General features: G+C 48.3%; 1 protein-coding gene across 2 annotated transcripts in view; it reads left to right on the top strand.

The window, feature by feature from the left end:
- Positions 1-20,914, top strand: part of LOC112241492 (transportin-2-like) — a 31,516-nt gene extending 10,602 nt beyond the window's left edge. For both annotated transcript variants that reach the window (XM_042315324.1, XM_042315325.1), the window contains exons 8-24: positions 4,845-4,967; positions 6,224-6,342; positions 6,765-6,825; positions 6,931-7,102; positions 9,231-9,383; positions 9,803-10,028; positions 11,091-11,262; positions 11,740-11,934; positions 13,165-13,323; positions 14,270-14,357; positions 14,501-14,599; positions 15,866-15,961; positions 16,890-16,965; positions 17,090-17,189; positions 19,548-19,622; positions 20,366-20,497; positions 20,889-20,914. In XM_042315324.1, coding sequence (XP_042171258.1) covers positions 4,845-4,967; positions 6,224-6,342; positions 6,765-6,825; positions 6,931-7,102; positions 9,231-9,383; positions 9,803-10,028; positions 11,091-11,262; positions 11,740-11,934; positions 13,165-13,323; positions 14,270-14,357; positions 14,501-14,599; positions 15,866-15,961; positions 16,890-16,965; positions 17,090-17,189; positions 19,548-19,622; positions 20,366-20,473 — 2,022 coding nt within the window. In that variant the 3' untranslated portion in view covers positions 20,474-20,497; positions 20,889-20,914. The remainder of the gene's footprint in view (positions 1-4,844; positions 4,968-6,223; positions 6,343-6,764; positions 6,826-6,930; positions 7,103-9,230; positions 9,384-9,802; positions 10,029-11,090; positions 11,263-11,739; positions 11,935-13,164; positions 13,324-14,269; positions 14,358-14,500; positions 14,600-15,865; positions 15,962-16,889; positions 16,966-17,089; positions 17,190-19,547; positions 19,623-20,365; positions 20,498-20,888) is intronic.
- Positions 20,915-26,171: the final 5,257 nt, after the last annotated feature.

Genomic DNA, 26,171 nt, shown 5'->3' with positions numbered 1-26,171 from the left:
AGCCTAAAACCCCAAACAGCAAGCAATGCAGGTGTAGAAGCACGGTGGCTAGGAAAAACTCCCTAGAAAGGCCAAAACCTAGGAAGAAACCTAGAGAGGAACCAGGCTATGTGGGGTGGCAGTCCTCTTCTGGCTGTGCCGGGTGGAGATTATAACAGAACATGGCCAAGATGTTCAAATGTTCATAAATGACCAGCATGGTCGAATAATAATAAGGCAGAACAGTTGAAACTGGAGCAGCAGCACAGTCAGGTGGAAGTTGAAACTAGAGCAGCAGCATGGCCAGGTGGACTGGGGACAGCAAGGAGTCATCATGTCAGGTAGTCCTGGGGCATGGTCCTAGGGCTCAGGTCAGTTGAAACTGGAACAGCAGCATGGCCAGGTGGACTGGGGACAGCAAGGAGTCATCATGTCAGGTAGTCCTGGAGCTCAGGTCCTAGGGCTCAGGTCCTCCGAGAGAGAGAGAAAAGAAAGAGAGAAGGAGAGAATTAGAGAACGCACACTTAGATTCACACAGGACACCGAATAGGACAGGAGAAGTACTCCAGATATAACAAACTGACCCCAGCCCCCGACACATAAACTACTGCAGCATAAATACTGGAGGCTGAGACAGGAGGGGTCAGGAGACACTGTGGCCCCATCCGAGGTCACCCCGGACAGGGCCAAACAGGAAGGATATAACCCCACCCACTTTGCCAAAGCACAGCCCCCACACCACTAGAGGGATATCTTCAACCACCAACTTACCATCCTGAGACAAGGCTGAGTATAGCCCACAAAGATCTCCGCCACGGCACAACCCAAGGGGGGCGCCAACCCAGACAGGATGACCACAACAGTGAATCAACCCACTCAGGTGACGCACCCCCTCCAGGGACGGCATGAGAGAGCCCCAGTAAGCCAGTGACCCAGCCCCTGTAATAGGGTTAGAGGCAGAGAATCCCAGTGGAAAGAGGGGAACCGGCCAGGCAGAGACAGCAAGGGCGGTTCGTTGCTCCAGAGCCTTTCCGTTCACCTTCCCACTCCTGGGCCAGACTACACTCAATCATATGACCCACTGAAGAGATGAGTCTTCAGTAAAGACTTAAAGGTTGAGACCGAGTTTGCGTCTCTGACATGGGTAGGCAGACCGTTCCATAAAAATGGAGCTCTATAGGAGAAAGCCCTGCCTCCAGCTGTTTGCTTAGAAATTCTAGGGACAATTAGGAGGCCTGCGTCTTGTGACCGTAGCGTACGTGTAGGTATGTATGGCAGGACCAAATCAGAGAGATAGGTAGGAGCAAGCCCATGTAATGCTTTGTAGGTTAGCAGTAAAACCTTGAAATCAGCCCTTGCTTTGACATGAAGCCAGTGTAGAGAGGCTAGCACTGGAGTAATATGATCAAATTTTTTGGTTCTAGTCAGGATTCTAGCAGCCGTATTTAGCACTAACTGAAGTTTATTTAGTGCTTTATCCGGGTAGCCGGAAAATAGAGCATTGCAGTAGTCTAACCTAGAAGTGACAAAAGCATGGATTAATTTTTCTGCATCATTTTTGGACAGAAAGTTTCTGATTTTTGCAATGTTACGTAGATGGAAAAAAGATGTCCTTGAAATGGTCTTGATATGTTCTTCAAAAGAGAGATCAGGGTCCAGAGTAACGCCGAGGTCCTTCACAGTTTTATTTGAGACGACTGTACAACCATTAAGATTAATTGTCAGATTCAACAGAATATCTCTTTGTTTCTTGGGACCTAGAACAAGCATCTCTGTTTTGTCCGAGTTTAATAGTAGAAAGTTTGCAGCCATCCACTTCCTTATGTCTGAAACACATGCTTCTAGCGAGGGCAATTTTGGGGCTTCACCATGTTTCATTGAAATGTACAGCTGTGTGTCATCCGCATAGCAGTGAAAGTTTACATTATGTTTTCGAATAACATCCCCAAGAGGTAAAATATATAGTGAGAACAATAGTGGTCCTAAAACGGAACCTTGAGGAACACCGAAATTTACAGTTGATTTGTCAGAGGACAAACCATTCACAGAGACAAACTGATATCTTTCCGACAGATAAGATCTAAACCAGGCCAGAACTTGTCCGTGTAGACCAATTTGGGTTTCCAATCTCTCCAAAAGAATGTGGTGATCGATGGTATCAAAAGCGGCACTAAGGTCTAGGAGCACGAGGACAGATGCAGAGCCTCGGTCCGATGCCATTAAAATGTCATTTACCACCTTCACAAGTGCCGTCTCAGTGCTATGATGGGGTCTAAAACCAGACTGAAGCATTTCGTATACATTGTTTGTCTTCAGGAAGGCAGTGAGTTGCTGAGCAACAGCCTTCTCTAAAATTTTGAGAGGAATGGAAGATTCGATATAGGCCGATAGTTTTTATATTTTCTGGGTCAAGGTTTGGCTTTTTCAAGAGAGGCTTTATTACTGCCACTTTTAGTGAGTTTGGTACACATCCAGTGGATAGAGAGCCGTTTATTATGTTCAACATAGGAGGGCCAAGCACAGGAAGCAGCTCTTTCAGTAGTTTAGTTGGAATAGGGTCCAGTATGCAGCTTGAAGGTTTAGAGGCCATGATTATTTTCATCATTGTGTCAAGAGATATAGTACTAAAACGCTTGAGCGTCTCTCTTGATCCTAGGTCCTGGCAGAGTTGTGCAGACTCAGGACAACTGAGGTTTAGAGGAATACGCAGGTTTAAAGAAGAGTCCGTAATTTGCTTTCTAATAATCATAATCTTTTCCTCAAAGAAGTTCATGAATTTATCACTGCTAAAGTGAAAGTCATCCTCTCTTGGGGAATGCTGCTTTTTAGTTAGCTTTGCGACAGTATCAAAAAGGAATTTCGGATTGTTCTTATTTTCCTCAATTAAGTTAGAAAAATAGGATGATCGAGCAGCAGTAAGGGCTCTTTGATACTGCACGGTACTGTCTTTCCAAGCTAGTCGGAAGACTTCCAGTTTGGTGTGGCGCCATTTCCGTTCCAATTTTCTGGAAGCTTGCTTCAGAGCTCGGGTATTTTCTGTGTACCAGGGAGCTAGTTTCTTATGAGAATTTTTTTTAGTTTTTAGGGGTGCAACTGCATCTAGGGTATTGCGCAAGGTTAAATTGAGATCCTCAGTTAGGTGGTTAACTGATTTTTGTCCTCTGGCGTCCTTGGGTAGGCAGAGGGAGTCTGGAAGGGCATCAAGGAATCTTTGTGTTGTCTGTGAATTTATAGCACGACTTTTGATGTTCCTTGGTTGGGGTCTGAGCAGATTATTTGTTGCAATTGCAAACGTAATAAAATGGTGGTCCGATAGTCCAGGATTATGAGGAAAAACATTAAGATCCACCACATTTATGCCATGGGACAAAACTAGGTCCAGCGTATGACTGTGACAGTGAGTGGATCCAGAGACATGTTGGACAAAACCCACATTGGTGTTTAGGGTTAGGTGCACATTGGTGTTTAGGGTTAGGTTCACATTGGTGTTTAGGGTTAGGTGCACATTGGTGTTTAGGGTTAGGTGCACATTGGTGTTTAGGGTTAGGTGCACATTGGTGTTTAGGGTTAGGTGCACATTGGTGTTTAGGGTTAGGTGCACATTGGTGTTTAGGGTTAGGTGCACATTGGTGTTTATAGGCACATTGATGTTTAGGGTTAGGTACACATTGGTGTTTAGGGTTAGGTGCACATTGGTGTTTAGGGTTAGGTTCACATTGGTGTTTAGGGTTAGGTTCACATTGGTGTTTAGGGTTAGGTCCACATTGGTGTTTTTAGGTGCACATTTGTGTTTAGGGTTAGGTTCATTGGTGTTTAGGGTTAGGTGCACATTGGTGTTTTTAGGTGCACATTGGTGTTTTTAGGTGCACATTGGTGTTTTTAGGTGCACATTGGTGTTTAGGGTTAGGTTCATTGGTGTTTAGGGTTAGGTACACATTGGTGTTTAGGGTTAGGTTCACATTGGTGTTTAGGGTTAGGTACACATTGGTGTTTAGGGTTAGGGACACATTGGTGTTTAGGGTTAGGTTCATTGGTGTTTAGGGTTAGGTTCATTGGTGTTTAGGGTTAGGGACACATTGGTGTTTAGGGTTAGGTTCACATTGGTGTTTAGGGTTAGGTTCACATTGGTGTTTAGGGTAGGTTCATTGGTGTTTAGGGTTAGGTACATTGGTGTTTAGGGTTAGGTTCATTGGTGTTTAGGGTTAGGTTCATTGGTGTTTAGGGTTAGGTACATTGGTGTTTAGGGTTAGGTTCACATTGCTTTTTTTTGCGAATGCGCTTGTTAAATCATCACCCGTTTGGTGAAGTAGGCTGTGATTCGATGATAAATTATCAGGCACCGCAGGACAAGCTAGATAAACTAGTAATATCATCAACCATGTGTAGTTTGTTTTTTATAAGATAAGTTTAATGCTAGCTAGCAACTTACCTTGGCCCCTTGTAGTCACTTGTAGTCACCTTACCGTGGCTCCTTGTAGTCACTTGTAGTCACTTTACCATGGCTCCTTGTCACCTTACCTTGGCTCCTTGTAGCCAGGTAGTCACCTGCCACGCAGGCTCCCCGTGGAGTGCAATGTAAGGCAGGTGGTTAGAGCATTGGACTAGTAACCAGAAGGTTGTAAAAACGAATCCACGAGCTGCCAAGGTCAAATCTGTCGTTCTGCCCCTTAACCCACTGTTCCTAGGCCTTCATTGAAAATAAGAATGTTTTCTTAACTGACTTGCCTCGTTAAATAAAGGTGTAAAAAAAAAAAAAAAAAAAAAAAAAAAATCGTCCACATTCGGTGTCCAAAAATACTGATTAATGATTGTTATGAAAACTTGAAATCGGCCCTAATTAATCGCCCCCTCTCCCCTCTCCCCAGAGTCTGTTTGCTCTAGCGGGGGATGAGGACTGTGAGGTGAGGAAGAACGTGTGTAGAGCTCTGGTCATGCTGCTGGAGGTCCGGATAGACCGACTCATACCACACATGCACAGCATCATACAGGTACCACCTACGAACTCTGACCTCTAACCCTATGACCTCATACCACACATGCACAGCATCATACAGGTACCACCTACGAACTCTGACCTCTAACCCTATGACCTCATACCACACATGCATAGCATCGTGCAGGTACCACCTACGAACTCTGACCTCTAACCCTATGACCTCATACCACACATGCACAGCATCATACAGGTACCACCTACGAACTCTGACCTCTAACCCTATGACCTCATACCACACATGCATAGCATCGTACAGGTACCACCTACGAACTCTGACCTCTAACCCGATGACCTCATACCACACGTGCACAGCATCATACAGGTACCACCGACGAACTCTGACCTCTAACCCGATGACCACATATCACACATGCACATTATCGTACAGGTACCACCTACGAACTCTGACCTCTAACCCGATGACCTCATACCACACGTGCACAGCATCATACAGGTACCACCGACGAACTCTGACCTCTAACCCTATGACCTCATACCACACATGCACAGCATCGTACAGGTACCACCGACGAACTCTGACCTCTAACCCTATGACCTCATACCACACATGCATAGCATCGTGCAGGTACCACCTACGAACTCTGACCTCTAACCCTGTGACCTCATACCACACATTTACAGCATCGTGCAGGTACCACCTACGAACTCTGACCTCTAACCCTATGACCTCATACCACACATGCATAGCATCGTGCAGGTACCACCTACGAACTCTGACCTCTAACCCTGTGACCTCATACCACACATTTACAGCATCGTGCAGGTACCACCTACGAACTCTGACCTCTAACCCTATGACCACATACCACACGTGCACAGCATCATACAGGTACCACCGACGAACTCTGACCTCTAACCCGATGACCACATACCACACGTGCACAGCATCATACAGGTACCACCGACGAACTCTGACCTCTAACCCTATGACGTCATACCACACATGCGCAGCATCGTGCAGTTACACCTACGAACTCTGACCTCTAACCCTATGACCTCATACCACACATGCACAGCATTATACAGGTACCACCTACAACCCCTGACCCCATGACCCTGTGCACTTTTGACCTTCCTCAGCCACTCATTCATCACTCATGTTCCATGTGTTTTTGTAGACATCCTACACTCAATCTGTTCTGCTATTTCTCTCTCTCTATTCTTATGGCCCCATACCTCTTTTCCATATTGCCTTCTGTTTCTATAAGAGATCTCTCTCCTCCCCAGTACATGCTCCAGCGTACCCAGGACCCAGATGAGAATGTCAGTCTGGAGGCCTGTGAGTTCTGGCTCACCCTGGCTGAGCAGCCCGTCTGCAAGGAGGCCCTGTCTGGACACCTGGTCCAGTAAGTACACACCCACCCACCCGCACGCGGGGGCAGTGACACGCCCACACTCAAACACACACACTCAAACACACACACTCAAACACACACACTCAAACACACACACTCAAACACACACACTCAAACACACACACTCAAACACACACACTCAAACACACACACTCAAACACACACACTCAAACAAACACACACACTCAAACACACACAAACACACACACTCAAACACACACACTCAAACACACACACTCAAACACACACACTCAAACACACACACTCAAACACACACACTCAAACACACACACTCATGGACGGACACACATCAGACACACAGACGAAGTGATGGCTGGGTGAGTTTTTAGTAGGGGTGTAGCTGGATAAAGAGGACTAGTGTGGTTATCACCATCTCTCCTGTCTCTCTCCAGACTCATCCCTATCCTGGTGAATGGGATGAAGTACTCTGAGATAGACATCATCCTCCTAAAGGTGAGTCAGTGTGAGTGATTGTGTGAGTCAGTCTGGATGTCCCACTCCTAATACACAACTAGAGAGAACCATGACTTAACGTCCCCCTCCCTCCCCCCCCCCCAGGGAGATGTAGAGGAGGAGGACGACACCGTACCAGACAGTGAGCAGGACATCAAGCCTCGCTTCCACAAGTCACGCACCGTCACCCTGCAACACGAGGGAGGAGAGGGGGAGGAGGGGGAGGACCACGACGATGACGATGACGACGATGACACGCTCTCCGACTGGAACCTGCGTGAGTGGTTGAGGGATTGCGTGACAGCTCAGCTGTCCCGCCAAGAGAGAAGATTTAGGGCCAGTTTTTCCAGTTCTCAGTTGTTACTGATTACCCATGAAGACACACACACACCTGGTCTAAATCAGTCACTGTTTAATTAGTGGTGTAGGAAGTGTTGTAACCTCTTTCTCTCTCTGTCTCTCTGTTTCTCTCTCTGTCTCTGTTTCTCTCTCTGTCTCTGTTTCTCTCTCTGTCTCTGTTTCTCTCTCTCTGTTTCTCTCTGTCTCTGTTTCTCTCTCTGTCTCTGTTTCTCTCTCTGTCTCTATTTCTCTCTCTCTCTGTTTCTCTCTGTCTCTGTTTCTCTCTCTGTCTCTGTTTCTCTCTCTGTCTCTCTCTTTCTCTGTTTCTCTCTCTCTCTCTTTCTCTCTCTGTCTCTCTGTCTCCCTGTTTCTGTCTCTGTTTCTCTCTCTCTGTTTCTCTCTGTTTCTCTCTGTTTCTCTCTCTCTCTCTCTTTCTGTTCTCTCTCTCTCTCTGTTTCTCTCTGTGTCTCTGTTTCTCTCTCTGTCTGTTTCTTTCTCTCTGTTTCTCTCTGTCTCTGGGAAGTGTTGTCTCTCTGTCTCCCTGTTTCTCTCTGTCTTCTCTCTTGTTGTATTTCTCTCTCTGGGAAGTGTTGTTGTCTGTCTCTCTGTTGTCTCTGTCTCTCTCTCTCTAACAGGGAAGTTTGTAACTCTGTCTCTGTTTCTCTCTCTGTTGTCTCCTCTGTCTCTCTCTCTGTCTGTCTCAGGGAAGTTTGTAACTCTCTCTCTGTCTCTCTCTCTCTAACAGGAAGTGTTGTTTCCTCTGTCTCTCTCTCTAACAGGGAAGTGTTGTAACCTCTGTCTCTCCTCTGTCTCTAACAGGGAAGTGTTGTAACCTCTGTCTCTCTCTCTAACAGGGAAGTGTTGTAACCTCTGTCTCTGTCTCTAACCTCTCTCTCTAACAGGGAAGTGTTGTAACTCTCTCTCTCTCTAACAGGGAAGTGTTGTCCTCTGTCTCTCTCTCAGGGAAGTGTTGTAACCTCTGTCTCTCTCTCTAACAGGGAAGTGTTGTAACCTCTGTCTCTCTCTCTAACAGGGAAGTGTTGTAACCTCTGTCTCTCTCTCTAACAGGGAAGTGTTGTAACCTCTGTCTCTCTCTCTAACAGGGAAGTGTTGTAACCTCTGTCTCTAACAGGGAAGTGTTGTAACCTCTGTCTCTGTCTCTAACAGGGAAGTGTTGTAACCTCTGTCTCTCTCTAACAGGGAAGTGTTGTAACCTCTGTCTCTAACAGGGAAGTGTTGTAACCTCTGTCTCTCTCTCTAACAGGGAAGTGTTGTAACCTCTGTCTCTCTCTCTAACAGGGAAGTGTTGTAACCTCTGTCTCTCTCTCTAACAGGGAAGTGTTGTAACCTCTGTCTCTCTCTAACAGGGAAGTGTTGTAACCTCTGTCTCTCTCTAACAGGGAAGTGTTGTAACCTCTGTCTCTAACAGGGAAGTGTTGTAACCTCTGTCTCTAACAGGGAAGTGTTGTAACCTCTGTCTCTCTCTCTAACAGGGAAGTGTTGTAACCTCTGTCTCTCTCTCTAACAGGGAAGTGTTGTAACCTCTGTCTCTCTCTCTAACAGGGAAGTGTTGTAACCTCTGTCTCTCTCTCTAACAGGGAAGTGTTGTAACCTCTGTCTCTCTCTAACAGGGAAGTGTTGTAACCTCTGTCTCTGTCTCTAACAGGGAAGTGTTGTAACCTCTGTCTCTCTCTCTAACAGGGAAGTGTTGTTACCTCTGTCTCTCTCTCTAACAGGGAAGTGTTGTAACTTCTGTTTCTCTCTCTAACAGGGAAGTGTTGTTACCTCTGTCTCTCTCTCTAACAGGGAAGTGTTGTAACCTCTGTCTCTAACAGGGAAGTGTTGTTACCTCTGTCTCTCTCTAACAGGGAAGTGTTGTAACCTCTGTCTCTCTCTCTAACAGGGAAGTGTTGTAACCTCTGTCTCTAACAGGGAAGTGTTGTTACCTCTGTCTCTCTCTAACAGGGAAGTGTTGTAACCTCTGTCTCTCTCTCTAACAGGGAAGTGTTGTAACCTCTGTCTCTCTCTCTAACAGGGAAGTGTTGTAACCTCTGTCTCTCTAACAGGGAAGTGTTCAGCGGCAGCGTTAGACGTGTTGGCTAACGTGTTTCGTGATGAGCTCCTCCCCCACCTGCTGCCCCTGCTGAAGGGCCTGTTGTTCCACCCAGACTGGGTCGTCAAGGAGTCTGGAATACTGGTGCTGGGGGCTATCGCTGAGGGTAACCCCTGACCTCTATCCCCCGACCTCCTCTATCCCCCGACCTCCTCTATCCCCCCCGACCACCTCTATCCCCCGACCACCTCTATCCCCCGACCACCTCTATCCCCCGACCACCTCTATCCCCCGACCACCTCTATCCCCCCCCCGACCACCTCCCCCGATCCCCCCCGACCACCTCTATCCCCCGACCACCTCTATCCCCCACCTCTATCCCCCCGACCACCTCTATCCCCCGACCACCTCTATCCCCCCACCTCTATCCCCCGACCACCTCTATCCCCCGACCCCCCCCCGACCACCTCTATCCCCCCCCCGACCACCTCTATCCCCCGACCTATCCCCCCCGACCTCCATCCTTTCTTATTTTCTTAATGGAACTGAAAGCATGTGAGTCACACCCCCCTCCTCTCTCCTCAGGTTGTATGCAGGGCATGGTTCCCTACCTACCAGAGTTGATGCCTCACCTCATCCAGTGTCTCTGTGATAAGAAGGCCCTGGTGCGCTCCATCGCCTGCTGGACCCTGTCCCGCTACGCCCACTGGGTGGTCAGCCAGCCCCCCGACTCCCACCTCAAACCCCTCATGACTGAACTCCTCAAGAGGATCCTGGATGGGAACAAGAGGGTTCAGGAGGCCGCCTGCAGGTGTGGGGCGGGAGTGGCTGGTGGGGAGTGGCTGGTGGGGAGGGGTGTGTGTGGGGGGAGAGTGGTGGTGGGGATGGGTGTGTGTGGGGGAGAGTGGTGGTGGGGATGGGTGTGTGTGGGGGAGAGTGGTGGTGGGGATGGGTGTGTGTGGGGGAGAGTGGTGGTGGGGATGGGTGTGTGTGGGGGGGAGAGAGTGGTGGTGGGGATGGGTGTGTGTGGGGGGAGAGTGGTGGGGATGGGTGGTATGGGGGGGGTGGTGGGGATGGGTGTGGGGGGGGAGCGGGTGGTGGGGATGGGTGTGTGTGGGGCGGGAGAGTGGTTGGGGAGGGTTTGTGAGGGGGCGGGAGAGTGGTGGTGGGGAGGGTTTGTGAGGTGGGGGGAGAGTGGTGGTGGGGATGGGTGTGTGTGGGGGAGAGTGGTGGTGGGGATGGGTGTGTGGGGGACGGGAGAGCGGCTGGTGGGGAGGGTTTGTGAGGTGGGGGAGAGTGGTGGTGGGGATGGGTGTGTGGGGGGAGAGTGGTGGTGGGGATGGGTGTGTGTGGGGGGAGGTGGTGGTGGGGATGGGTGTGGGGGGGGAGAGTGGTGGTGGGGATGGGTGTGTGTGGGGGGGGAGAGTGGTGGTGGGGATGGGTGTGTGGGGGGAGAGTGGTGGTGGGGATGGGTGTGTGGGGGGGAGAGTGGTGGTGGGGATGGGTGTGTGTGGGGGAGAGTGGTGGTGGGGATGGGTGTGTGGGGGAGAGTGGTGGTGGGGATGGGTGTGTGGGGGGGAGAGTGGTGGTGGGGATGGGTGTGTGTGGGGGGGAGAGTGGTGGTGGGGATGGGTGTGTGTGGGGGGGAGTGGTGGTGGGGGGGGGATGGGTGTGTGTGGGGGGAGAGTGGTGGTGGGGATGGGTGTGTGTGGGGGGAGAGTGGTGGTGGGGATGGGTGTGTGTGTGGGTGGTGGGGATGTGTGTGTGTGTGTGGGGGGATAGTGTGTGAGATATGGCAGTTAATTCATGTTGCCTGCTCCCCCCCTCGCCTTTCCCTCCCCCCTCCCTCCCTCTCCTCCTCCCCCCCTCTCAGTGCGTTTGCCACCCTAGAGGAGGAGGCCTGTACAGAGCTGGTTCCCTATCTGAGCTTCATTCTGGATACTCTGGTCTTCGCCTTTGGAAAATACCAACACAAGAACCTGCTCATACTGTACGACGCTATAGGAACACTGGCGGACTCCGTAGGACACCACCTCAACCAACCGGTTAGTAGGTAGTTAGGCTAGTTAAACACCCCTTCTAGTTGCCCTCAGTTTCCGGGAGGGCGGTGGGTGGTTAGTTTCCCGGGAGGGCGGTGGGTGGTTAGTTTCCCGGGAGGGCGGTGGGTGGTTAGTTTCCCGGGAGGGCGGTGGGTGGTTAGTTTCCCGGGAGGGCGGTGGGTGGTTAGTTTCCCGGGAGGGCGGTGGGTGGTTAGTTTCCCGGGAGGGCGGTGGGTGGTTAGTTTCCCGGGAGGGCGGTGGGTGGTTAGTTTCCCGGGAGGGAGGGCGGTGGGTTCCCGGGAGGGCGGTGGTTCGGCTTATTTGTTTATATTTTTCTTTGACTCTGTTCCTGTTGTTGTTTTTTACAAGTTTTAACCATATCTCTCTCTCTCTCTCCCCCCTCTCTCTCTCTCCCCCCGTCTCTCTCCTCTCTCTCCTCCCCTCTCTCTCTCTCCCCCCACCCCTCGTCTCTCTCTCCTCTAGGAGTACATAGAGAAGCTGATGCCTCCTCTCATCGCCAAGTGGAATGAGCTGAAGGATGAAGATAAGGACCTGTTTCCTCTGTTAGAGTGTCTGTCCTCTGTAGCTACAGCCCTCCAGAGTGGCTTCCTGCCCTACTGTGAACCAGTCTACCAGCGCTGTGTTACACTGGTGCAGAAAACACTGGCTCAGGCTATGGTGAGACACACACGCGCGCACACACACACAACCAAAAGTATGTGGACACCTGCTCGTCGAACATCTCATTCCAAAATCATGGGCATTAATATGGAGTTGCCCCCTATAACAACCTCTACTCTTCTGGGAAGGCTTTCCACTAGATGTTGGAACATTACTGCTATAACAGCCTCTACTCTTCTGGGAAGGCTTTCCACTAGATGTTGGAACATTACTGCTATAACAGCCTCTACTCTTCTGGGAAGGCTTTCCACTAGATGTTGGAACATTACTGCTATAACAGCCTCTACTCTTCTGGGAAGGCTTTCCACTAGATGTTGGAACATTACTGCTATAACAGCCTCTACTCTTCTGGGAAGGCTTTCCACTAGATGTTGGAACATTACTGCTATAACAACCTCTACTCTTCTGGGAAGGCTTTCCACTAGATGTTGTAACATTACTGCTATAACAGCCTCCACTCTTCTGGGAAGGCTTTCCACTAGATGTTGGAACATTACTGCTATATCAGCCTCCACTCTTCTGGGAAAGGCTTTCCACTAGATGTTGGAACATTGCTGCAGGGACTTGCATTCATTCAGCCTCGAGCATTAGTGAGGTCGGATACTGATGTTGGGTGATTAGGCCTGGTTTGCAGTCGGCGTTCCAATTCATCCTAAAGGTGTTCGATGGGGTTGAGGTCAGGGCTCTTTGCAGACCAGTCAAGTTCTTCCACTCTGATCTTGACAAACCATTTCTGTATGGACCTCGCTTTGCGCACGGAGACATTGTCATACTGAAACAGGAAAGGGGCCTTCGCCAAACGTGTTGTCACATAATTAGAAGCACAGAATCGTCTAGAATGTCATTGTATGCTGTAGAATTAAGATTTCCCTTCACTGGAACTAAGGGGCCCGATCCATTAAAAACAGCCCCAGACCGTTATTCTTCATCCACCAAACTTTACAGTTATCACTATGCGGCATCCTATGATGGCGTCATTTTGAATGTCTCTGAGCTCTTCAGTAAGGCCTGCACCTGTCCGCAACGGGTGTGGCTGAAATGTCCAGATCCACTCATGTGAAAGGGTGTCCACATACCTTTGTATCTATAATGTCTAAGACACACAGTTATCAGTGATTTAAAGATTCAGTGGTTTTTGATCTTAACTCTCTTCCCTCTCTCCTACCCTTAACTCTCCCCCCCTCTCCTCCCCCCTTAACTCTCTCTTCCCTCTCTCTCCCCCCCCAGATGTACAGCCAACAGCCGGACCAGTACGAAGCCCCTGATAAGGACTTTATGATCGTGGCCCTGGACCTCCTCAGTGGTCTGGCTGAGGGCCTGGGGGGCCACGTTGATCAGCTGGTGTCCCGGAGCAACATCATGACACTACTGTTTCAGTGCATGCAGGTACGGAGTGTGTGTGTGTGTGTGTGGGGGTTTCAGTGTTAACTCTACATATGTGTGAATGACCGTTTGGTGACCACTGACCGAGACAATCCCCAAGGCATTCCTAGTCCATCTCTAAACATTTCTATAAAAACCTTGTATTCCTACTTTTATTCTGTCTCACGCTGTTGACAGGAGGTGCACTTGTTTCAGCTGCCCTGCGCACCGGGGAGGCCAAGGGTTCCCATTTTGAACAATTTCCTGTGTCTGAAGGCACAAACTCTCCCTTCTCAGCGTGCCCGAAGAGCAAATCATGTGCACCTATAGTCTACCGCTGGCCAACCGGATTGATCAGAACACCATGTCTCATAGTAACATGAATTTGTGCGCGTGTCAGAAATAATGCAATGTAATAATGCAATGTGACTCGAGTTTCTCCAACAGCTGGAAGACGGTGTCCCTTTTTTGTCAGTCTTAGTGGAGGGGGGCAGGCTGAGGGACGGTCAGTCTTAGTGGAGGGGGGCAGGCTGAGGGACGGTCAGTGACCAGATGCAGGCCAGTCAGTTCAGTAGAATAAAGAACACATCATGTCAGTTTAATGTCACTCAGCTGGGCCTCATAAGTAATACAACTGATGTTTGTTACCAGTGGATCATATAGTTCTGAAATGGTCTGAGTAGAACAGCAGGGTGACTCGACCACAGCCAGTATGCAGTGAGAATGTACTGGGCCTGTAGTCTACTGTACAACCCTCATTACTACAGAGCTGGTTTAATTGGTTCATGTTGCGGAGGCTTATGTTTAAGTCATGTTTAGAATAATACAATAATCTGACTGGTAGAACTCCTGATCTTCACTGAGGTTTGGGATCCTGTGTGTGTGTGGTAACAGACCCTGGCTCTATTTGATTGTATATAATCATTTTGTGTCATATATAGTAGTTAACACACACATTCTATATCTCCAGGACACCATGCCAGAGGTGAGACAGAGCTCCTTCGCCCTGCTGGGTGATCTGACCAAGGCCTGCTTCCCTCACGTCAAACCCTGCATCGGTAACGACCTATACGATCTCTCTCTTCCTCTCTCTCTTCTTTTCCTACTAACTGTGTAACTACCAGTCTATCATACTCCTTATGTTATCTATCGCCCTCCCTTTCTCTTCCCCTTGGCTTTCTGTGTGTGTGTGTGTGTCCAGCTGAGTTCATGCCTATCCTAGGGACCAATCTGAACCCAGAGTTCATCTCTGTGTGTAACAACGCTACCTGGGCCATTGGAGAGATCTGCATGCAGATGGGTGAGTCTTTCTGCGTGTAGGTTTGTACACGGAGATAATATGTACATGTGAGAGATGATCATGTTTTTTTTAAAATTTTGTTCTTTAACAAACAAAGCAATTGTCAGTTTCGATGCTGCTTGCATGAGTTATCTTAATGATATATTTCTCTGCTTTGATTCTTTCCCTGTGTCTGTTTCCATCTCTGTGTCTGTTTCCATCTGTCTCCATCTCTGTGTCTGTTTCCATCTCTGTGTCTGTTTCCATCTCTGTGTCTGTTTCCATCTCTGTTTCCATCTGTCTCCATCTCTGTGTCTGTTTCCCGCTCTGTTTCCATCTCTGTTTCCATCTCTGTGTCTGTTTCTGTTTCCATGTCTGTTTCCATCTCTGTGTCTGTTTCTGTTTCCATCTCTGTTTCCATCTGTGTCTGTTTCCATCTCTGTGTCTGTTTCCATCTCTGTTTCCATCTGTCTCTGTGTCTGTTTCTGTTTCCATCTCTGTGTCTGTTTCCATCTGTCTCCATCTCTGTGTCTGTGTCTGTTTCCATCTCTGTTTCCATCTCTGTGTCTGTTTCCATCTCTGTTTCCATCTCTGTGTCTGTTTCCATCTCTGTGTCTGTTTCCATCTCCGTTTCCATCTCTGTGTCTGTTTCTGTTTCATCTCTGTGTCTGTTTCCATCTCTGTTTCCATCTCTGTGTCTGTTTCCATCTCTGTGTCTGTTTCCATCTCTGTGTCTGTTTCCATCTCTGTTTCCATCTCTGTGTCTGTTTCCATCTCTGTTTCCATCTCTGTGTCTGTTTCCATCTCTGTTTCCATCTCTGTGTCTGTCTCCATCTCTGTGTCTGTTTCTGTTTCCATCTCTGTGTCTGTTTCCATCTCTGTTTCCATCTCTGTGTCTGTTTCCATCTCTGTTTCCATCTCTGTGTCTGTTTCCATCTCTGTGTCCATCTCTGTGTCTGTTTCCATCTCTGTTTCCATCTGTCTCCATCTCTGTGTCTGTTTCTGTTTCCTGTCTGTTTCCATCTCTGTGTCTGTTTCCATCAGTCTCCATCTCTGTGTCTGTGTCTGTTTCCACCTCTGTTTCCATCTCTGTGTCTGTTTCCATCTCTGTTTCCATCTCTGATCTGTTTCCATCTCTGTTTCCATCTCTGTTTCAGACATCTCTGTGTTCTGAACCAGCTTTCATCAACAGACCCAACACACCCAAGACCCTGCTGGAGAACACACACAGGTCCACAGATGTCTGCTTCCATCTCCGACACCATCTCTGTCTCCATCTGTCTGTAGGTGTAGAGATGCAGCCCTATGTGTCTCTGGTTCTGAACCAGCTGGTAGAGATCATCAACAGACCCAACACACCCAAGACCCTGCTGGAGAACACTGGTACACACAGATGCTGAACAACACACACAGACACACAGATGCTGAACAACACACACAGACACACAGATGCTGAACACACACACAGACACACAGATGCTGAACACACACACAGACACACAGATGCTGAACACACACACAGACACACAGATGCTGAACACACACACAGACACACAGATGCTGAACACACACACAGACACACAGATGCTGAACACACACACAGACACACAGATGCTGAACACACACACAGACAGATGCAACAGACACTGAACACACACACAGACACACAGATGCTGAACACACACACACACACAGATGCTGAACACACACACAGATGCTGACACAGATGCTGAACAACACACACAGACACACAGATGCTGAACACACACACAGACACACAGATGCTGAACAACACACACACACAGACACACAGATGCTGAACACACACACAGATGCTGAACACACACAGACACACAGATGCTGAACACACACACAGACACACAGATGCTGAACACACACACACAGACACACACAGACACAGATGCTGAACACACACACAGATGCTGAACACACACACAGACACACAGATGCTGAACACACACACAGACACACAGATGCACACACACAGATGCTGAACAGACACACAGATGCTGAACAGACACACAGATGCTGAACAGACACACAGATGCTGAACAGACACACAGATGCTGAACAGATGCTGAACAGACACACAGATGCTGAACACACGCAATCATTGGGTTTGTTTGACATTGCAGCCGATGCATTTTGGGTAAACTGTGACTGACTGACTCATCTCCAAATAATAATGAGCCGTTATTTATGATACGAACATCAGCGACGTCAAACCAGCTCTTGATTTTTAGTTGGGTGTTTTGTACACATGAGTGAGGCTCCTCCCATCTTCTTCCAGCCATTACGATTGGTCGCCTGGGCTACGTGTGTCCTCAGGAGGTGGCTCCGATGCTCCAGCAGTTCATCAGACCGTGGTGAGTCTGTCACACATCTGATGACACATCTAGTCCTTCACCTCACTGATCATTCTCAACATGTTTAGATTGCCTGGTTTGTGACGCGGTGGTGTGTGTGTGTGTGTGTGTGTGTGTGTGACAGGTGTACGTCCCTACGGAACATCCGTGACAACGAGGAGAAAGACTCCGCCTTCAGAGGGATCTGCATGATGATTGGTGTAAACCCTGGGGGAGTGGTCCAGGTAAGAGGAAGGAGATGGATGATGATTGGTGTAAACCCTGGGGGAGTGGTCCTGGTAAGAGGAAGGAGATGGATGATGATTGGTGTAAACCCTGGGGGAGTGGTCCTGGTCAGAGGAAGGGGGATGGAGAGGACAGGTACAGGGGCCCGTACCTGTCCTCTCCTAGTTGGGCCTGTCCTCTCCTAGTTGGGCCCGGGCCTGTCCTCCTACAGAACTAGGCTGTATCCTGCAGAACTAGGCTGTATCCTGCAGAACTAGGCTGTATCCTGCAGAACTAGGCTGTATCCTACAGAACTAGGCTGTATCCTACAGAACTAGGCTGTATCCTACAGACCTAGGCTGTATCCTACAGAACTAGTCAGAACTTGGCTGTATCCTACAGAACTAGGCTGTATCCTACAGACCTAGGCTGTATCCTACAGAACTAGTCAGAACTGGGCTGTATCCTACAGAACTGGGCTGTATCCTACAGAACTGGGCTGTATCCTACAGAACTGGGCTGTATCCTACAGAACTGGGCTGTATCCTACAGAACTGGGCTGTATCCTACAGAACTGGGCTGTATCCTACAGAACTAGGCTGTATCCTACAGAACTGTATCCTACAGAACTGTATCAGAACTGGGCTGTATCCTACAGAACTGGGCTGTATCCTACAGAACTGAACTGGGCTGTATCCTACAGAACTATCCTCAGAACTGGGCTGTATCCTACAGAACTGGGCTGTATCCTACAGAACTGGGCTGTATCCTACACCTACAGAACTGGGCTGTATCCTACCTAGAACTGGGCTGTATCCTATCCTAGGAACTGGGCTGTATCCTACAGAACTATCCTACAGAACTAGGCTGTATCCTACAGAACTACCTCAGAACTAGGCTGTATCCTACAGAACTGGGCTGTATCCTACAGAACTACTCAGAACTGGGCTGTATCCTACAGAACTACTCAGAACTATGCTGTATCCTAGAACTTGGCTGTATCCTACAGAACTGGGCTGTATCCTACAGAACTGGGCTGTATCCTACAGAACTGGGCTGTATCCTACAGAACTGGGCTGTATCCTACAGAACTGGGCTGTATCCTACAGAACTGGGCTGTATCCTACAGAACTGGGCTGTATCCTACAGAACTGGGCTGTATCCTACAGAACTGGGCTGTATCCTACAGAACTGGGCTGTATCCTACAGAACTACTCAGAACTAGGCTGTATCCTACAGAACTGGGCTGTATCCTACAGAACTGGGCTGTATCCTACAGAACTGGGCTGTATCCTACAGAACTGGGCTGTATCCTACAGAACTGGGCTGTATCCTACAGAACTGGGCTGTATCCTACAGAACTACTCAGAACTGGGCTGTATCCTACAGAACTGGGCTGTATCCTACAGAACTGGGCTGTATCCTACAGAACTGGGCTGTATCCTACAGAACTGGGCTGTATCCTACAGAACTGGGCTGTATCCTACAGAACTGGGCTGTATCCTACCACGTGTTTCTGCCATCATTCTGTTTTTTATTGAACTTTTATTTAACTCGGCAAGTCGGTTAAGATCAACTTCTTATTTACGATGACGTTCTTGCTGCTTCCTGTTCAGTGTCTCACCGGTGAGATCAGATGTGTGTGGTGTCAGTTAGAGGAGGTTATAGGCTGTTCATGGGGAGGAGGAGGAGGACGGGGCACCTCTCTCTCTCAGGAAATGTACTTCCTACATTTAGGCTCTAGTTTACTACACAGCCTGGAAATAAATATTGATCACCTATATGTCTCCGTCTGAAAATCATCCCTCTCAAAGGTAGGCTGTAAAAAATAGCTCAAGAGAAGGTCTATCCAACTGCGTTCTCTTCAAACGACATCTAACACATTGATGTAGCTCGGTAATACAGACAGGCTAATACAGACAGGCTAATACAGACAGGCTAATACAGACAGGCTAATACAGACAGGCTAATACAGACAGGCTAATACAGACAGGCTAATACAGACAGGCTAATACAGACAGGCTAATACAGACAGGCTAATACAGACAGGCTAATACAGACAGGCTAATACAGACAGGCTAATACAGACAGGCTAATAGAATGGGTCAGGTGACCGTCTCTGGTCAGTTAACCTGTTGAAGTTGTTTTGGTCTGGTTGATATTGCCTGTCGGGTGCTTAAGTTGCTGCAACCATGTCTGGCAAGTGAGCTGCGTCACACACCTAGAATCACATTGTAGCACTGCGGTTGGGTTTGGGACCAGGTGTTGGGAGTCGGACAGGAAGTCAGCAGCAGGCGTTGTGGTATGAAGAGAGCAGACCTCAACATGGAGACACGGTCCTTCTGTAGGTTGAAATGACAGAATGTGTCTCTCTGCAGGACTTCATCTTCTTCTGTGATGCCGTGGCGTCCTGGGTCAGCCCTAAAGACGACCTGAGAGACATGTTCTATAAGGTGTGTGGAGGACCCAACGCTCTGTCCCAGAAGGCACCTGGTTCCCTTGATCTGCACGTCTGTAGTGTACAGTGGAAGGGAGAGGCTGCCGTTTAGGACACATCCTGGGAAAAGCTTTGCTTGGCTCAGATCCGTGTGTGTCTGTGTGTGTGTGTGTGTGTGTGTGTGTCTGTGTGTGTCTCTGTGTGTGTGTGTGTGTGTGTGTGTGTGTGTGTGTCTCTGTGTGTGTGTGTGTCTCTGTGTGTGTGTCTCTGTGTGTGTGTGTCTCTGTGTGTGTGTTGTGTGTGTGTGTGTGTGTCTGTGTGTGTGTCTCTGTGTGTGTGTGTGTCTGTGTGTGTGTCTCTGTGTGTGTCTCTCTGTGTGTGTGTCTCTGTGTGTCTCTGTGTGTGTGTCTGTGTGTGTGTCTCTGTGTGTGTGTCTCTGTGTGTGTGTCTCTGTGTGTGTGTGTGTCTGTGTGTGTGTCTCTGTGTGTGTGTCTCTGTGTGTGTGTCTCTGTGTGTGTGTGTGTGTGTGTCTCTGTGTGTGTGTGTGTGTGTGTGTGTCTGTGTGTGTGTCTCTCTGTGTGTGTCTCTCTGTGTCTCTGTGTGTCTCTCTGTGTGTGTCTCTGTGTGTGTGTGTCTCTGTGTGTGTGTCTCTGTGTGTGTCTCTGTGTGTGTGTCTCTGTGTGTGTATAGACTGTATGATAGTGGGATGTTAGCCATAATAGTAGAGAATTATTTCAGACATCTCTCTCTCCCCCCCAGATCCTCCATGGTTTTAAGGACCAGGTAGGAGAGGAGAACTGGCAGCAGTTCTCAGAACAGTTTCCCCCCCAGCTGAAGGAGAGACTGTCTGCCTGCTACGGCGTGTAGAAACCCCCCCTAACCTAACATCAGGTACCCGCTCGCTTTAAATAGGACCATTCCAATGTTCATTCTGTCACACTTTTAGATGGCACTTCCTGGTTGTGATCTTTCTGGCTATTTCCTGTGTGTGTGTGTCTCTTGTGTGTGTGTCTCTCTCTCTCTCCTCCCTCTTTCCCTATCTCTCCCCCTCCTTCCCTCCAGGTCTCCCTCTGGCCAGTCTCTCTCCCTCTCTCTCTCTCCTGTCTGTCCCTCTCTGTGTGTCCCCTAACCTCTCATCAGGTCCCTCCCTCTCTCCCCCTCCCTCATTCCAATCTTCATCCCTCTGTCACACTCTTAGATGGCACTTCCTGTGTTGTGTCTTCTGGCCCTCTCTCCCCTCTTTCCCTCTCTCCCCCTCCTTCCCTCTCCTCTCCCTCTCCAGGTGAGCCAGTAGTAGAGGAGGAAGGTGAAAAGGAATCTCATCCATCTGTGTTAATGCCCTGAACTGATCTGGGGGGAGGGGGAGAGGGACCCATCACGCCATTGGCCGCTCCCCCTGACAGACGGCCCCCACGCCCTATGTATTTCTCCATAGCGGGAGGGTGGGCGGGACTTGGGGAGGGACAGGGGGACACCTCTAGATTAAAGATTAAGGGGACCCAACCAACACAGAGAAACCAACTAAGGTAGGGACAGATAGAGGGGGGTACCTACATTCAGAAGGAAAATGTTCCAACGCAGAAACAGGTAGGGACAGATAGAGAATGAAGAGTGAGGGAAAGAGGGGTAGGTAGAGGCCAGCTAGACTACAGTAGAGCGAGGTAGGTTGGGGCCAGCTAGACTGCAATAGAGAAGGGTAGGTAGGGGCCAGCTAGACTGCAGTAGAGAAGGGTAGGTAGGGGCCAGCTAGACTACAGTAGAGAGAGGTAGGTAGGGGCCAGCTAGACTACAGGAGAGAGGTAGGTAGGGGCCAGCTAGACTACAGTAGAGAGAGGGTAGGTAGGTGCTAGCTAGACTGTTCAGTAGAGAGGGTAGGTAGGGGCCAGCTAGACTACAGTAGAGAGGGGTAGGTAGGTAGGGGCCAGCTAGACTACAGGAGAGAGGTAGGTAGGGGCCAGCTAGACTACAGTAGAGAGAGGTAGGTAGGGGCCAGGTAGACTACAGTAGAGAGAGGTAGGTAGGGGCCAGGTAGACTGCAGTAGAGAGAGGTAGGTAGGGGCCAGGTAGACTGCAGTAGAGAGGGGTAGGTAGGGGCCAGGTAGACTGCAGTAGAGAGAGGTAGGTAGGGGCCAGGTAGACTGCAGTAGAGAGAGGTAGGTAGAGGCCAGCTAGACTATAGTAGAGAGGTAGGTAGAGGGCCAGCTAGACTATAGTAGAGAGAGGTAGGTAGGGGCCAGCTAGACTATAGTAGAGAGAGGGAGGTAGAGGCCAGCTAGACTACAGTAGAGGTAGGTAGAGGCCAGCTAGACTATAGTAGAGAGGGTAGGTAGAGGCCAGCTAGACTACAGTAGAGAGAGGGAGGTAGAGGCCAGCTAGACTACAGTAGAGGTAGGTAGAGGCCAGCTAGACTATAGTAGAGAGGTAGGTAGAGAGGCCAGCTAGACTATAGTAGAGAGAGGTAGGTAGAGGCCAGCTAGACTACAGTAGAGGTAGGTAGAGGCCAGCTAGACTACAGTAGAGGTAGGTAGAGGCCAGCTAGACTACAGTAGAGGTAGGTAGAGGCCAGCTAGACTACAGTAGAGGTAGGTAGAGGCCAGCTAGACTACAGAAGAGGGAAAGAGACTTAACAGATTTCAATCAGACTAGAAAAAAAATCCACCACACAGAGAGCCATAGACCGAGAGACTGACAGACACTCCCACAGTAAGACACACACACTTGCAATACCTAGAGCTTTGTGTAGATGGCGCTGTTACACTAGTCAGACTCCGACACTACCAGTAAGGGATTAACAGTCAGTGGAGGGACAGACAGCGTGTTGGGGACAGACAGCGTGTTGGGGACAGACAGGTAGGTGTCTAGCCTCTGTTTATTTCTGGGAGAGAGCTGTTTTTTTCCGGGGTAAAGGATCTTCTATATGAATTAATATTCCTCCTGTTGTTACTCGATCACTGGTTCACTGCTGATCTCTCCTCCACCAAGCATGTTTTGGTTTCTGTCCTTTTCCCTAAGGAATGCTTTCTTCCATATAAATATCATGAGATAATTCTCATGTTCTCGTCTAGATAGACCGGGATAACTAACCTCTTGGTTCATACGAGTCATCATTATAAGAGGGAGAGAAATAGGGCTTAAATAATACCTGTTATTCTTAGGTAAAGTTAGGAAACTACAGATCACAGCCTCTCGCCTCTAGTTGTACCTGTTTGTGTGTCGTGTCTGAGTTTGTTTACCTATTTGTTTACCATACGTGACACTGTTGATTGTTTTAATAAGGTAACGATTTAACACTTGACTCCTCCCACCCTGTTGTCCTCCACCTGTAAACTGTGACCAACTGTGTGTGTGTGTTGCCATAGTGATATCTTGAGGAAAGAGATTAAACCCAGAGTTGTTTATCCTGATAACGTGTTACAAGACGTCCAAATTTTGTTGCTTTTTGTTTATTATTTTTTTAATTTGCTGCTACTGTTTTTTTAGTTTCCATGGTGAGCTTAAATGAACACAAACAACACATTTGTTTATTTTTAGTTTTGTGGTTTTGCACTTTTAATTTTTAATTTTTGTATTAAGGATTTTTTTAAACTTCCCTCATAAAGGACATCTGAATTTTACCGTCCGTGTTCTATTGTGTCTTACTTACTGGGAAAACAGAAGCTCTATTGTCTCTTACTTACTGGGAAAACAGAAGCTCTATTGTGTCTTACTTACTGGGAAAACAGAAGCTCTATTGTGTCTTACTGGGAAAACAGAAGCTCTATTGTCTCTTACTTACTGGGAAAACAGAAGCTCTATTGTGTCTTACTTACTGGGAAAACAAAAGCTCTATTGTCTTACTTACTGGGAAAACAGAAGCTCTATTGTCTCTTACTTACTGGGAAAACAGAAGCTCTATTGTCTCTTACTGGGAAAACAAAAGTAGGAATATGAAAATGGCAAATAAAAAGTTAGTGAAACTGCGAGTAATCCGCACTTTTACAGCGACTGACTGTGTACGTTTGTATTTTCTAGGGAGAAGAGGTTGTAGCTGGAACTAGCCTACTGTGTGTGTGTGTGAGAGAATAGTGTTGTTATCCTTTTAACTTGTCTTTACTTTGTTCCAAGATAAGAGCACAATGTCCCTCCAACAGGACAGCGGAGCGAGGACTCATACAGACAGACGGCAACATCCTCCGTCCCAAATGCCACTCTATTCCCTATATATATATTCCTCATAGGGCTCTGGTCAAAAGTAGTGCATTTTAAAGGGAATGTTGCCGTTTTGTATGCAGGCACAGACACCATAGAGTTAGAGGATGCACATGAACAGAAACCGTTATTGAACATGTGCCCTCTAGCCAACTTTATGTACAGTATAGACAGCTGTGAGGTTGTCAGCAGTTTGAGGCCAGGATTCAATCCGATCGGCCCAGCACCTTTTTAAAGACCATGCTCCCACGTTCGTGGAGACCACATTCACGGTAAACGCTGCTTATGTCAGCTCAATTGGAAATGACCTTTAAATGTCATGAGGCAGATCTAATGTCAGCTCAATTGGAAATGACCTTTAAATGTCATGAGGCAGATCTAATGTCAGCTCAATTGGAAATTACCTTTAAATGTCATGAGGCAGATCTAATGTCAGCTCAATTGGAAATGACCTTTAAATGTCATGAGGCAGATCTAATGTCAGCTCAATTGGAAATGACCTTTAAATGTCATGAGGCAGATCTAATGTCAGCTCAATTGGAAATGACATTTAAATGTCATGAGGCAGATCTAATGTCAGCTCAATTGGAAATGACATTTAAATGTCATGAGGCAGATCTAATGTCAGCTCAATTGGAAATGACCTTTAAATGTCATGAGGCAGATCTAATGTCAGCTCAATTGGAAATGACCTTTAAATGTCATGAGGCAGATCTAATGTCAGCTCAATTGGAAATGACCTTTAAATGTCATGAGGCAGATCTAATGAGGATTTGAATGAATCCCAGCCTTAGTGTCATTAAAGGGGACGTTCAGTATTTTGGACTTTGGCTTTTAAAGTTAGCTGAAGTTTTTAATGGCTGTTTTAAAAAGAAATCGAACCAGGGACTTCAGTTTCTCCTGAACCATTGAACACTTTCAGGGTGAGGAACAATCTAACATTAAGTTGTAAAATCCTGAACTTCCCCTTTAATATCCATATTATCTCAGCTTCAGTGAATTTGGACACATTTTGCACAGATGTATAGATGACTGACTGACCAGGACTGTGATCATAGAAGCGATAAACTAATCAATGTACCATTCAACAAAGACAATCTACATCTCCCCCATTCTGCTATCTCTATTTCTATCATTTTAGATTTTAGCTTTTTGTATCCATTTAAATTTATTTAGATGTTTTTTTGTCAGGTTTCAATGTTCTGTAGTAGATCGTTTTGGACTCGTTATGATATTGTGATGACTTGATTGCATTTATTAATGAACCAATTAAGTGTCTTTAGTAAATGAGGGCTCTAACTTATTTACTAACTTATAGAACTTAAGGCTTATTGAGGGAAGGCTGAGGGGGGAACAGGGAAGGGAGGGAAGGCTGAGGGGGAGGAACATAGGGGAGGGAGGGAAGACTGAGGGGGAGGAACATAGGGGAGGGAGGGAAGACTGAGGGGAGGAACATAGGGGAGGGAGGGAAGACTGAGGGGGAGGAACATAGGGGAGGGAGGGAAGACTGAGGGGAGGAGGAACATAGGGGAGGGAGGGAAGACTGAGGGGGGGGAGGAACATAGGGGAGGGAGGGAAGACTGAGGGGGAGGAACATAGGGGAGGGAGGGAAGACTGAGGGGGAGGAACATAGGGGAGGGAGGGAAGACTGAGGGGAGGACTGAGGGGAGGGAGGGAAGACTGAGGGGGAGGAACATAGGGGAGGGAGGGAGGGAAGACTGAGGGGGAGGAACATAGGGGGAGGGAGGGAAGACTGAGGGGAGGAACATAGGGGAGGGAGGGAAGACTGAGGGGGAGGAACATAGGGGGAGGGAGGGAAGACTGAGGGGGGAGGAACATAGGGGAGGGAGGGAAGGCTGAGGGGGAGGAACATAGGGGAGGGAGGGAAGACTGAGGGGGAGGAACATAGGGAAGGGAGGGAAGGCTGGGGGGGAGGAACATAGGGAAGGGAGGGAAGACTGGGGGGAGGAACATAGGGAGGAAGACAGGGGAGGGAAGGGAGGGAAGACTGAGGGGAGGGAGGGGAAAACTGAGGGGGAGGAACAGGGGAGGGAGGGAAGACTGAGGGGGGAACATAGGGAAGGGAGGGGAAGACTGAGGGGGAGGAGGGGAAGGCTGTAGAAACAAGCATGATCTTACTTGTTCAAGTTTTGCAGAATGACTTTGATGTGCTCCAGTATTTCAATGGACTGCTGCCTATGTCTATACAAACATTCAACTCATTTCTTTGTGGAAATAAATACAAAAAGTTTCTTCATCCAATCTTTCCAACTGTTGCCTCCTTGTTATGTTAACGTCATAACCTTTGAACTGCGGCTGCGTAGAACCTGTAGTGTGTCCCAGTCTGCACCCTATTCCCTATACAGTGCCCTACTGT

Source organism: Oncorhynchus tshawytscha, unplaced genomic scaffold (assembly GCF_018296145.1).
Source record: "Oncorhynchus tshawytscha isolate Ot180627B unplaced genomic scaffold, Otsh_v2.0 Un_contig_4173_pilon_pilon, whole genome shotgun sequence".
In the NCBI taxonomy this organism is placed as follows: domain Eukaryota; kingdom Metazoa; phylum Chordata; class Actinopteri; order Salmoniformes; family Salmonidae; genus Oncorhynchus; species Oncorhynchus tshawytscha.
Note: the sequence above shows the minus strand (reverse complement) of the source record. Positions and strands in the feature narration are given on the sequence as shown.